The sequence below is a fragment of the Phyllobates terribilis genome, unplaced genomic scaffold (genome assembly GCF_046119375.1).
Source record: "Phyllobates terribilis strain yellow unplaced genomic scaffold, ASM4611937v1 Scaffold_11__3_contigs__length_659146591, whole genome shotgun sequence".
In the NCBI taxonomy this organism is placed as follows: Eukaryota; Metazoa; Chordata; class Amphibia; order Anura; family Dendrobatidae; genus Phyllobates; species Phyllobates terribilis.
In genome coordinates this window covers 167,024,288-167,038,902 of record NW_027362771.1, presented here as the reverse complement: position 1 = coordinate 167,038,902, position 14,615 = coordinate 167,024,288, and the positions used below count along the sequence as shown (strand labels likewise).

Sequence of the window (14,615 nt, the reverse complement as noted above, 5' to 3'; positions counted from 1 at the left end):
ATGCAGGTATATAGCAGGAAAACTGTCACTCATAAACATATTAAAATAGGGGGGACCCCACGTCATTTTTTGGGGGGGTCCCCCATTCTAATAGCTAGTAAAGGCTAGGTATTCAGCTGGGGGCTGATATTAGTAGCCTGGGAAGCTCCGTGGGTATTACCCTCTTCCCAGACTTCAAACATCTGCCCCAGCCGTCTGCTTAACCTCCGCTAGAGACTATAATGATGGTGGATCCCACGCCAATTTTCTTTTTAAAAAATCCTTTATTTTAACACTAAATGACAATTGAGGGGTTAATAAAGATGCAGTCCCTAAATTATTATTAATTTTGTAATTAATTTTTCCCAAAAATGTTGACGTGGGGCTTCGCCATATTTTTGTGTCCAGCCAGGTACAGCAGGCAGGAACGGGCTGCCCCCAACCACCAGCTGCCTATTTGTACCTGGCCGGACACAACAATATAGGGAAGCCCTTTTTTTTTTAAATTATTTCATGAAATAATTAAAAAAAAAAAGACGTGGGGCTTCGCCCTATTTTTGTGTCCAGCCAGGTACAACTAGGCAGCTGGGGGCTGGAATCTGCAGCGCAGGGAGGCCCAAGCTTTCTGGCCCCCCCCCCGCTGCAAATTGCAGTCCGCAGCCACCCCGGAAAATGGCGCGTTCATAGAAGCGCCATCTTCTGGCGCTGTACCCAACTCATCCAGGGCCCTGGTGCGGTGGCTCACTGGGTAATAAAGGGGTTAGGGCCAGCTTGGCATTATCAGCTGGCCCTAAGCCTGAAATTCATGGGGTCACGCCAATATTAGACATGACCACCATGAATTTCTAGTAAAGTAATTAAAAAAAACACAAACACCCAGAATAAAGTCCTTTAATTGAAATAAAGACACAATTTTTTAATGTTCTAAATTAAACCATACTTACCATCACGCCCATTCCAGCTGAAGCCAACGATCTCCTGTAATAAAAGTAAAATAATAAAGCAACCTCATCCTTACCTCTCCATGGTTCCCAGGACCGGTCCAGCTCTGCTACATTCACATGACAGGCTGCACCGCAGCAGAACGCTGCCGTTCAGCTTGCCATGCGGCAGACACTGAGAAGCGCAGGCATGCTTGTGCTCCTCAGTGTCTGACTGTGACGGCATCCAGATGAGCCGAGATCATGTCCAATGAACTCGGCTCACCTCATGCACGTCACTGACAGCGTGGGAAAATTCTCCTGCTCCCCGCATGCGCAGTAGAAGTTTCCCATGCTGTCAGTGACGGACGTCCAGGAGGTGAGCTGAGTTCATTGTCGGCTCATCTGGATGCCGTCACAGTCAGACACTGAGGAGCGCAAGCATGCCTGCGCTTCTCAGTGTCTGCGGGATGACAGGCTGGATGGCAGCGTTCTGCTGCAGTCCAGCCTGTTATCTCGATGTAGCAGAGCTGAAGCTGTCGTGGGATCCATGGGAAGGTAAGGATGAGGTTGGTTTATTATTTTTCTTTTATTGCAGGAGATCGTTGGCTTCAGCTGGAATGGGCGTGATGGTAAGTATGGTTTAATTTAGAACAATAAAGAATTGTGTCTTTATTTCAATTAAAGGACTTTATTCTGGGTGTTTGTGTTTTTTTTAACTTTTACTATGGGGTTAGTAATGGGGGTGTCTTATAGACGCCTCTCCATTACTAACCTGGGCTTGATGTCAGCTGGCATTATAAGCTGACATCAACCCCAGCCCTATTACCCCCTGCCACCGCACCAGGGCAGCGTGGAAGAGCGAGGCTAAGTGCCAGAATTGGCGCATCCTATGAATGCGCCATTTCTGGGGCGGCTGACGGCTGGTGTTTCTAGCCTGGGAGGGGGCCAATATTCATGGCTCCCTTCCTGGGCTATTAATATCAGCCCCCAGCTGTCTGCCTAGCCTTTGCTAGCTATTAAATTAGGGGGGACCCCACGTCATTTTTTTTGGGGGGTCCCCCATTTTAATAGCTAGTAAAGGCTAGGTATTCAGCTGGGGGCTGATATTAGTAGCCTGGGAAGCTCCGTGGGTATTACCCCCTTCCCAGGCTTCAAACATCTGCCCCAGCCGTCTGCTTAACCTCCGCTAGAGACTAAAATTAAGGGGATCCCCACGCCAATTTTTTTTTAAATAAATCCGTTATTTTAACACTAGATGACAAGTACAGTAATCAACACTGTCACTGTACTTCATATATATGTGACTGACATGTTTCTATCTATCTAATCTATGTGTGATGCTCTATCTTTCTGTTATAAATTGTCGGGTACAGATGCTGAATTGCCGGCCGGCTTTTTTAAAGAGACGGTGCATGAAAACACTATTATTTGTTTTAATAAATCCTTTACACTAAATGACAAGTACAGTAAGCAACACTGTCACTGTACTTCTTATATATGTGACTGACATGTTTCTATCTATCTAATCTATGTGTGAAGCTCTATTCTTTCTATTCTAAATTGTCGGGTGCCGGCTTATGCCGCTGCTGAATTGCCGGCTTTTCATATATTGTCACAGAAGCGATGCGAACTTCCCTGCTCCGGACACAGCGCAGCGCTTCTGTGACAAGTGAAAGCTGTCGGCACAGAAGCCCTGCGCTGTGTCCGGAGCTGGGAATACGCAGCGATGTGTCCGTTTCAGCACAGAAGCGCTGACTGTCTGGACCTACCGCCGCCGTATTTTAACTCCCTCCACCTTATATTAACTCCGACATGGCAGGGATACGGCCACGGCAGCTTATTAACACCCCCAGAGTATCCCCGCATGTCAATTTCTGAAAGTTCAAAAGCATTACCGGCGTATAAGACGACCCCAGACTAGACAGAAGATTTTTCAGTCTTCAAAAGTCGTCTTATACGCCGGAATATACGGTACTTGTGCAGAAGGTCCTGCAGCTGCTCAGTTCCTGCAGCCACCTTTCATTCCCAGTGGCTTCCTCTCCTGCTGTGCACTGGTCACATAGATCAATGTGGGGCGGGAGGAGAAAGCAGTTCTCTCAGTGATCGGGAAGGATGAGGCGTCTGCGTTCTCCATCACAGAAAGCTGCCTCCGGACTATAAGACTCAAATGCTTTTTGACAAGAGTTTTTCTTGTTAAAAAATGCTTCTTCTAAATCTGAAAAATACAGTCAAGTATATAAGTATTTTCTGAACTCTATTATAGTAGATATTAATGTTTCAAGAGAAATTTTCAATATATTTAGTAAATGAAAATAGTGCAAGGAACTTAAAGGGTTTTCTGGATTCAGAAAACCCCTGTTCCCTGGCTGCAGTTTGTTTAAACAAAAAAACCTGTTGGTCTCTTACCCTCCCCAGGTCCAGTACGGAGTCTCAGCCGCTGTTCCTGGTGTCTGCTGACTTCACAGTGCTAGTATTGCAGCCAGTAACAGAGCTCAGTGGCTCCGTCTGTGTTAACAGCACAAGCTGCTGAGCTTACTAGTTGACTGAGGCGCTGTTGATATGGCGTCTGTGCTGCAAACAGTAACCAACAACAGCAGCAAAGGCGGAGATTCAGTGCTGGACCTGGGAAGGACGACTAGAGCAAATTTTTTGTTTTTCAAAACAAACTGCAGCTGGAGAATTTGGATTTTCTAAAACCGGAGAGCTCCTTTAATTGTCAAAGCTTCTGGAGAATCATTCATTTAACATTGGCAGACTGCTCCATAAATACTTACTGCTTGTCTTGAGGGGCCACAGCCGGTCATACTGTTTCTACATGGACTTCAGGGGAATGTCAGGCAGTCTATTAAAGAAGAAGACAAGATATCAGCCCTCAATCCATGCTTTCCAGTCTAGCATCCTAGAGCATGTGTCGGCTCATTTCTTAGACACTTTCCTTTCTGCTTTACACTCTGCCAGTATGGAACAATTGTAGTAACGTCTCTTCCAAGCACTGAATTGTATGCTTTAGATGGTTTCCTGTGTATTTCTAGGCATCTAAACCAAAAGCACCTTCTAAGTCTGAAAAGGAAAATGACCCAATGAGGACCCCGGAGGCTTTGCCTGATGACAAGAAAATAGAATATCGTCTGCTCATAGAAGAGATTGCCAGGTAACAGTGGTGGGCAGAGGTGTTGTCCCTTCCAGCTCATCCATTAATTATTAAACATTTCATTTATCTGCTTTTTGTTCAGCCGAGAAAAGCAGAAACTTCTGAAAGCTGATCAGTCAAAAACCGGTTCATCTCCAACACATTCTGACCTGGACGGAGATGGCAATAAAAGACTTGTCAAGGATCTGAAGGTGACGGAGGCCGAGTCAAGAAACATGAAACAGAGGTAAGGCATCCGAATTTCCCGGGACCAATATGTTTGTGAGTTTCCATTATTAGTAATGTTGGTAGGAAATCTTTGTAATAACATATTGTATAGATCAGGTCTTCTGCAGGATTGTATTCCTCTTATGTCTGACTGCTTGACAGTTTGCATCTGCTGCTCAGTTTAGCTCCTCTGTATATTAAGCTATGTGGCTGAAAAACGCAGAGTCTGTAGCAGCAGATAGAAAGCAGAAACCCCACTATCCCAGTGTCAAGGGGCTAATGGTGTAATTATGTGCCGTGTTGCCAGCAGCACTGCAAACAGAACCCAGAGGGGGCATATGTATTGCAGTAAATGGGCATTTAAAGGATTAATACTTTTGTTTCTGGGTTTTTTTTTTTTTTACTATCACATTTACTGCTATTTCTATATTCGTTCTCTTAAGAACCCCTTTAATTTCTTTAGGATCCCTTTTTCATTTTCAGCTGTTAGCAGTGAACCAAGGGGGCGCGCTGTAGGGTATGTTCACACCAAGTAGATTTTCTGCACGCACTTCTCAGGCCCAGAGATGGATGCACTTGTGTTCAGATAAACTGTTGATTGCATTGGCTAGCAGTGCATTTAATACAAATAAAGTGATGTGACGCAGGTCAGTAGGAATCATTGATTAGGCCCTGGTCTGAGTGCTTAGGTAGTGTTGATTCTGACCATGTCGGAGAAATGGCGGCTAAGATTGCTTATATCGGCCCATTGATTTTAATTTTTCCAGGATGTTGCTATTAAAGGATGAATCTCTCTTAAAAAATCTGTTACAACAAGAAGAAAAGAAAAAGGAGTCCATCAGAACGGCAGAGCTGAAGATCTCCAGACTCACAGAGCAGCTGCAAGCAACGGAGAAGTTTCTAAATGCCAATCGAGTGTTCCTGAGGAAACTGCAAGAACAGGTGAGCTCCGCATATACAGCGAGTGTTTGAGATTGGCCGGGGCGTGCGGTCAGTGTATCAGACTGGACCCACCCAGTCATTTACACACATGCCATTTCATTGATCAGCAGGAATGCCATTTTCTACACATTTTAGCTATAAAGGCCCCAGATTGCTGCTGTAAGAGTCATTTATGTAATGCTATTTGGGGACCTGTAGCCTGTAGTCTTATTTTACGCAAAAACCCACTTTAACCACTTCCTCCTGACACCAATTTGTTTTTGCATTTTTGCTTTTCTTCTTCCCCCTTTTTTTTTTTTTCCCTTCTGGCCATGTAAATGTGTGAGGGCTATTTTTTGCAGAATGAGTTGTACTTTTGAGTGCTTCCATTGATTTTACCATATAACATGCTAGAAAACAGGAAAGAATTCTAAGTGAAGTGAAATTGCGAAAAAAAAAAACCTGTAGTTCCAACATTGTTTTTTGGGTTGTTTTTTTTTTTAGTTTGTTTATTAAACAGCAAGAACAATAATAAAAAGTACACATTTTGTATATAACCAATATAACGTCTACACAGTCATCATAATAATTAAGAAAACAGCAAGTTTGTATAACAAGTTATTTGTATAAACTTCAATTCCACAAGTCCATATTCTTTTGCGAGACTTATGAAACAATTGAGGAGTAATAAAAAGACTCATTATTCAGATTTATATATGTTTCGTTAACCGCTTCGCGACGGCCCACTGTAGATAAACGTCGGCGCTTGCTGGGCTCTGTGCAGCGCCGACGTTTAAAAACGGTGGGTGGTCCCGCAGCGCTCAGGACCGGGGTCCTGCAAGCGCTGCGATTCCGGTTCAGAGCGTTAGCTCTGACGGGACATCATTGGGACCTGATTGGATCAGGTCCCAATGATGTTAACCCTTTGCTATGTTCTATATGCCGCGATCTATAGTGATCGCGGCATATAGAAGATAGACAGAGGAGAGGGGGTCGTCTTACTTACCTCTCCGACGACCCCTGATACCTTCCAGGACCTGGCGTTGCTATGGCAGCTGGAGTTCACATGACCGCCTCCAGATTTGCCATATATGGTGTCCTGCCAGGCTCAGCCTGCAGCTGAAGCCTGGCAGGACACACTGACTGTGAAACAGTCAGCAAAGATCTCATGTAATGTAATACATGTCTATTACATTACATGAGATCAGTGATCAGAAAAATAAAAATTAATGTCCCATACAGGGACTAAGTAAAAATGTAAAAAAAAAAGTTTTTAAACTGTTATAAAAAAATCACAAAATAAATAAAAAAAATAAATAAAATATTAAACCAATAAATCCGTATATTTATGCAAAACCAAAAAAAGTACACATATTTGGTATCGCTGCGTCCGAAACAACCCGATCTATAAAACTGTCACACTAATTACCTCCTTCTGTGCACACCGTAATAAAAATAAATAAAAAACGGAGCAAAAAAATATGCTTTTTCATCATATCGCCAAACAAAAAGTGGAAAAAAATGCGATCAAAAAGCAAAATGGAAATAAAATTGGTACCCCTGAAAACTTCATCTTGTTCCGCAAAAATAAGCCGCCATACAGCTACATCAGCCGAAAAATAAGTTATAGCTCTCAGAATAAAGCAATGCAAAAAAAATATTTTTTCTATAAAATTGTTTTATTGTGTAAAAGCGCCAAAACATAAAAAAAATATACAGTAAGTGTAGTATTGCTGTAAACGTACTGACCCGAAGAATAATGCTGCCTTATTACTTTTACTACACGCAGAACGGCATAAAAAAAACCTCAAAAAACAATTCCTGAATTGTTGGTTTTTGTTAATTTTACCTCCCAAAAAACTTAATAGAAAGCGATCAAAAAATGTCACGTACCCAAAAAATGGTACCAATAAAAATGTCAACTCGTCCCGCAAAAAACAAGCCGTCACATGACTCTGTCGGCCGAAATATGGAAAAATTATAGCTCTCAAAATATGGCGATGCAAAAACTAGATTTTGCAAAAAAAAGCGTCTTTTAGTGTGTGACAGCTGTCAGTCATAAAAACCCGATATAAATCTTGTATCTCTGTAATCGCACCGACCTGAAGAATAAAGTAATCTAATCAGTTATATCACACGAGGAACAGCGTAAAAAATAAATAAAACCAATTCTTCACCTGCTACTGATTTTATTATGTCTCCCAAAGATCGCAGTATGGCTCTGCTCACATTTCTCCTGCGCTCTGCGCTAAGCACTTACGCCAGAGTTTCCGTGTAAATCTCTGAAATACGTGATTCAGCCGGAACCCATGCCGGAAGATTCCCTGTAATGAGGCAGATATAGGCCACTGTGGATGCCGTCTGGCCTGTGATCCCACGGTGTCATTTGTTTTAGGCGTGCATAAAAGTGCGATTGGCCACAGTTTTGTGCACTTCTGAAAAAAAGGACACCGCTAAACAGAGGCCAGACGGAGTCCAGAGTAACTCTGCTGCCGCATTACAGTGAATGGATCCCGCAGGGGTTTCATCTGAATTACATCACTTGGAAATTTAGATGGAAACCCTGATGTAAGTGCTCAGCCTAGAGCGCCGGATAAATGTTACGTAAAATGTTCCCAATAAAAGCTTCAACTCAGTCCTCAAAAAAAGCTAGTCCCCACTCAGGTCCGTCATCTGTTAAAAATATAAGGGACTTCCAAGTTACTGGTAGCAGAAAGGCTCTGGAAGAGCGAAATGGCCCTTGCCCCCCAAAAGAAATTCAGAAAATTTTGTGCTCCCAAATCCAAATACCTATTCTACAATAATTTGTTCTCCAATTGTCAAATAGCGCTCCTTCCCCCCCCCAGATCTCGCCTTATGGCTGAGCGGTACGATACAGCCACATATGGGGTATTGCCACTTTTAGAAGAAAATTTTACCCATTGCCCTGTGTGAAAATGTAAAATCTGAGGGTAAAACATTTTTTTTGTGGTAAAAATATAATTATGCTTTTTTCACTGCCCAATTGTATAAATTTAAAAATTAAAAGATACTCACTACTTCCCTAGATTAATTCCTTGAGAGGTGTAGTTTATAAAATGGGGTCACTTGTGGGGGTTTCTGCTGTTTCGGCTGTTTCGGCATGTCAGCGACTCTTCAAATGTGACATGGTGTCTGCCACCTATCCCAGCCAACATAGCGCTCCTTTCTCTTCCGAACCCTGCCGTACACCAAAGCAGTGGTTCTCCCCCACATATGGGGTATCGGCATACTCGGGAGAAATTGCACAACAAATTTCATGGTGCAATTTCTCCTATTACCCTTATGATAATGCAAAATTAGGGAATGAAAAACATTTTTTGTGGGAAAAATGTGAAAATTTTATTTTTACGGCTCAATATTATAAACTTCTGTGAAGCAGCTGGGGGTGCAAGGTGCTCACCACACATCTAGATAAGTTCCCTAAGGGGTCTAGTTTCCAAAATGGTGTCACTTGTGGGGGGTTTCCACTGTTTAGGCACATCAGGGGCTCCCCAAATGCAACATGGCGTCCGCTAATTATTCAAACAAATATTACATTCAAAAAGTCTAATGGCGCTCCTTCCCTTCCGAACCCTGCAGTGCGCCCAAACAGTGGTTTTCCCTCACATATGGGGTATCAGCGCGCTCAAGAGAAATTGCACAAAAAATTTTGGGGTCCATTTTTTCCTGTTACCCCTGCGAAAATAAAAAAAAATTGGGTCTAAAGTAACATTTTTGTGAAAAAAGTTAAATGTTAATTTTTTTCTTCCACATTCCAAAAATTCCTGTGAAGCACCTGAAGGGTTAATAAAGTTCTTGAATGTGGTTTTGAGCACCTTGAGGGGTGCCGTTTTTAGAATGGTGTCACTTTTGGGTATTTTCTGTCATAAAGACCCCTTAAAGTGACTTCAAATATGATGTGGTCCCTAAAAAAAATGATTTTGTAAATTTTGTTGGAAAAATGAGAAATCGCTGGTCAACTTTTAACCCTTATAGCTTCCTAACAAAAAAAAATGTTGGTTCCAAAATTGTGCTGATGTAAAGTAGACATGTGGGAAATGTTATTTATTAACTATTTTATGTGACATATCTCTCTGATTTAAGGGCATGAAAATTAAAAGTTTGAAAATTGCAAAATTTTCAAAATTTTCACCAAATTTCCGATTTTTTCACAAATAAACGCAAGTGATATCGAAGAAATTTTACCACAATCATGAAGTACAATATGTCACGAAAAAACAATCTCCGAATCAGGGGGATCCGTTGAAGCGTTCCAGAGTTATTACCTCATAAAGTGACAGTGGTCAGAATTGAAAAAATTGGCCCGGTCACGAAGGCTAAAACAGGCTCTGGTGTTAAGTGGTTAAACATAGCTCAAAATGATACAATACATCCAACATAACTATCATATTCTTAAAGAACGAAAAAAACGAAGACTACCCTGCTGCCAAGAGCGATTTCGACATTGTTTATAAAATGATCATATCAAGTGTGAGTCAATGTATTCTTTACTACAGCTATTATAATGGTACTGGACCATTATCAACGTGTTGATATAGTAAGGTGAGATGAGATCCACACATCCCAAATCTTATTGAATTTCCCCAAGCAGTCTCTATTCTGATACATTGTCCACTCGTAAGGTATAATTGAGTTTACCAGCTCAATCCAAGCTCTAAAAGATGGGTGCAAATTACCCATCCAGCGTAGGGCCAATATTTTCCTAGCTAAGAAAAGGGTCTCCCGCAGGAAAATTTTAACATGATATCCCAATATCTCTTGATCTAGCACACCAAATAAGCATACTAATGGATTAAGAGGAACAGGAGTAGATATAAGGGAGGTTAACAACGAGGTTACCTCATTCCAAAAGGATAGGATAACTGGACATCTCCACACCATATGTATAAAATCCGCATCCATTGTATGGCATCTTAAGCATTCTGAAGTTTGAGACCGTCCCATTCTGAATAACCGTAACGGGGTCAGGTATGATTGGTGTACTATATATAATTGGGTCATTTTGTTATTAGCTGATGGGGACACCTTGGTTAGAGATTCAAGAATCTCCTCCCAATCTTCATCTTGGATATCCGGAACGAGGAGTTTCCATTTTTCTCTTACTGTCAATAAAGTAGAATTAGTACTCACAGACAACATGTATGTATATAAAGTGGAAATAAGACCTTGGGGACCTTGTGATTTAAGGATCCCTATTAAAGGGAAAGACGTTATTGTTTGAGTTGTATTTATGTTACGTAAGTGTGATTGAATTGCTGATCTGAGCTGTACGTAGCGAAAAAATTGGTGCCTGGGGATTCTGTATTTAGTTTGTACTTGTTCAAAGGACATTAGGACACTGATCATATAAATCTTTAACCAAGGAAACATTATGTGAGATCCAGAATTGAGTGGACGGGTGGTTAATAGCACTGGGAAGTAAGTATTATTCCATAATGGCATTTCAGCTATGATGTCATCAAAGCGAATCCCTTTTTTAATTTGTCTCCAGACTGATCGTGCCAATCGGAGTAAGGGTAATAATCTAGGGGTATTAGGTTTATCTGTTTCTAAAAAACCCAACAGGCAGTCGACTTTTGCAGCATGGGCCAAATGGCTCTCCGAATTAGGTAGGTAATTATTGGGCATCCACTTACTCAAAGCTTTGATTTGCCCAGCCAAATAATACAAAAAGAAATTTGGCAGTGCCGCTCCTCCCATTTATTTAGATCTACGTAAGGTGGACAATTTAAGTTTGGGTCTAGTCTTCCCCCATATAAAGGACGAGATTAATGGATTTAGGTTTGAGAAGAAAGATTTAAGAATCAATACTGCACTATGCTGGAGGGAATAACTGAGCTTTGGAAGCAGAATCATTTTAATCAGGTTTAGGCTATGTGCCCACGTAGCATTTATGAAGCAGAAAATTTCTGCTGCATAAATGCAAGTCCTCTCCCGGAAAAACGCATGCGGAATTCCGCACGCGTTTATCGCGCATTTTTTGCGCGTTTTTCACGCGTTTTCCACATGCGGAATTGCCTTGCGTTTTTTATGCATTGAACTAAGGCAATTCCGCTTGCGGAAACGCAAAATTAAATGACATGCTGCGGATTTTTGAACGCGGCATAAACGCTGCGGAAAAATCCGCAGCATGTGCATAGAAGTTGCGGAATCCCATTGGGGACCATGGGGTGCGGATTACCATGCGTTTTTCAAGCGTTTACGCTGCGGAAATTCCGCAGCATATACGCTTGAAAAATGCTACGTGGGCACACAGCCTTATACGTCCTGAGACCGATAACTGTAGTTTACTCCAAATGGCAAATTTAAGCTTGGCGAGTTCTAACAACGGGAGAATACTAATTTGTATTGGGTTTCGTTTTTACCGCATTCATTGTGCATTAAACATTATTTGGTAACATGATTTCCCTGATCAGTATGATTAGTGATACCAAATGTATAGCTCTTTTTTCGTCATTATTTTTAACCCCTTCACGACCTTGGACATATAGGTACGTCCAAGGTCATGTCCCTGCCTTAGATGTGAGCTCCGACGCTCAACCCGCATTTTTCCCCCCACATGACACGTGATATGATCAGCTGTCATGTACCTCTAACAGCTGCGGGTGGATCAGAGATCGACCCTCAATATTTAACCAGTTAAATGCTGTTGTTAATAAATGATTGGCATTTAACAAGCACCAGCTGGAAGCGCATCACAGGTCCCGCCCATCAGCGCCCCTGTCACTTGATCGCAGGGTGCCAATGGGTTGTCATGACAAACGGAGGTCTGCAGAAGACCACCGTGCCAGTCATTGTGAATCTACGAATCCGATCGGTAAATGGCGTAATGAGAAAAAAATCGAAATGCAAGAATTACGTTTTTGTTTTTTTTTGCTGCCACAACATTGCAATAAAATGCAATAACAGGTGATCAAAACAGCGTATCTACCCCAAAATGGTATCAATAAAAACGTCAGCTCGGGGCTAAAAAAAATAGGCCATCAGCCAGCACCAGATCCTGAAAAATGGAGACGCTACTGCTCTTGAAAAATGGTGACATAAACTAATTTTTTTGTTTTTCTAACAAATTTTGGATTTTTTTTTGAACCTATGCATGTTTGGTATCTGTGAACTCGTAATGACCTGGGGAATAATATTGCCTGGTTAGTTTTAGCATTTAGTGAACATGGTAAATAAAAAAAAAAAAAAAACATTGTGGAATTGCACTTGGATTTTTTTTTGCGTTTTCCTGTACACTATATGATAAAATCAGTGGTGTCCTTCAAAAGTACAACTCGTCCAGCAAAAAAACAGCCCTTACATGGTCAGATTGATGGAAAAATAAAAAAGTTATGGCTCTGGGAAGAAGGGAAGCAATAAATGAAAACACAAAAATGGAAAATCCCAAATGGTGCGGGGGTTACATTTGTGATGGAAAAAAATCCAAAAAAAATAACTTGTTTGGGTGCCATATTCTGAAGCTTGTAGCTTGTTTTGTTTTTCCATTGATAAAGCTGTGTGAGGGAATTTCATTGTGTATCCTGCTGTTGTTTTTATTGATGCCATTTCGGAGTACATATGACTTTTTGAATGCAATTTATTTAGGTATGTGTTTCAACCAAATTTTTTTTCCCACTTTGTCATTTACTATTCGGGTTGATCAATTTTGATTGAACCTTTATGGACATGGCGATGCCAAATATGCTTATATTTTTTATTTATTAATAAAGGGAGAAAAGGGTGTGATTAAAAAATTTTTTTTTCCTTGTATTTTTACTTTATCTTTTTGAGTCCCTGCTTGAACCTGCAATTTGTTCCATTGTAATATACACTGCTCAAAAAAATAAAGGGAACACTCAAATAACACATCCTAGATCTGAATGAATGAAATATTCTCATTGAACAAAGTTGAATGTGCTGACAACAAAATCACACAAAAATCATCAATGGAAATCAAATTTATTAACCAATGGAGGCCTGGATTTGGAGTCACCCCCAAAATTAAAGTGGAAAAACACCCTACAGGCCGATCCAACTTTGATGTAATGTCCTTAAAACAAGTCAAAATGAGGCTCAGTATTGTGTGTGGCCTCCACGTGCCTGTATGACCTCCCTACAACTCCTGGGCATGCTCCTGATGAGGTTGTGGATGGTCTCCTGTGGGATCTCCTCCCAGACCTGGACTAAAGCATCCGCCAACTCCTGGGCAGTCTTTGGTGCAACGTGACGTTGGTGGATGGAGCGAGACATGATGTCCCAGATGTGCTCAATCGGATTCAGGTCTGGGGAACGGGCGGGCCAGTCCATAGCTTCAATGTGTTCACCTTGCAGGAACTGCTGACACACTCCAGCCACATGAGGTCTGGCATTGACCTGCATTAGGAGGAACCCAGGGCCAACCGCACCAGCATATGGTCTCACAAGGGGTCTGAGGATCTCATCTCGGTACCTAATGGCAGTCATTCTACCTCTGGCGAGCACATGAAGGGCTCTGCGGCCCTCCAAAGAAATGCCACCCCACACCATTACTGACCCACTGCCAAACCGGTCATGCTGAAGGAAGTTGCAGGCAGCAGATCGCTCTCCACGGCGTCTCCAGACTCTGTCACGTCTGTCACATGTGCTCAGTGTGAACCTGCTTTCATCTGTGAAGAGCACAGGGCGCCAGTGGCGACTTTGCCAATCCTGGTGTTCTGTGGCAAATGCCAAGCGTCCTGCACGGTGTTGGGCTGTGAGTACAACCCCCATCTGTGGACGTCTGGCCCTCATATCACCCTCATGGAATCGGTTTCTAACCGTTTGTGCAGACACATGCACATTTGTGGCCTGCTAGAGGTCATTTTGCAGGACTCTGGCAGTGTTCCTCCTGTTCCTCCTTGCACAAAGGCGGAGGTAGTGGTCCTGCTGCTGCGTTGTTGCCCTCTTACGGCCCTCTCCATGTCTCCTGGTGTACTGGCCTGTCTCCTGGTAGCGCCTCCAGCCTCTGGACACTACGCTGACAGACACAGCAAACCTTCTTGCCACAGCTCTCATTGATGTGCCATCCTGGATGAGCTGCACTACCTGAGCAACTTCTGTGGGTTGTAGAGTCCGTCTCATGCTACCACGAGTGTGAAAGCACAACCAACATTCAAAAGTGACCAAAACATCAGCCAGAAAGCATTGGTACTGAGATGTGGTCTGTTGTCCCCACCTGCAGAACCACTCCTTTATTGATGGTGTCTTGATAATTGCCAATAATTTCCATCTATTGTCTATTCCATTTGCACAAACGCATGTGAAATTGATTGTCAATCAGTGTTGCTTCCTAAGTGGACAGTTTGATTTCACAGAAGTTTGATTTACTTGGAGTTATATTCTGTTTAAGTGTTCCCTTTATTTTTTTGAGCAGTGTACTACAATACTAATAGATTGTAATTAATAGTTAAAAT

General features: G+C 42.1%; 1 protein-coding gene across 1 annotated transcript in view; it reads left to right on the top strand.

The window, feature by feature from the left end:
* Nucleotides 1-14,615, top strand: part of ZFC3H1 (zinc finger C3H1-type containing) — a 71,717-nt gene that overhangs the window by 22,467 nt on the left and 34,635 nt on the right. Inside the window, exons 11-13 of the mRNA XM_073651789.1 lie at nucleotides 3,935-4,053; nucleotides 4,136-4,279; nucleotides 5,028-5,202. Of these exons, the coding sequence (XP_073507890.1) occupies nucleotides 3,935-4,053; nucleotides 4,136-4,279; nucleotides 5,028-5,202 (438 nt within the window). The remainder of the gene's footprint in view (nucleotides 1-3,934; nucleotides 4,054-4,135; nucleotides 4,280-5,027; nucleotides 5,203-14,615) is intronic.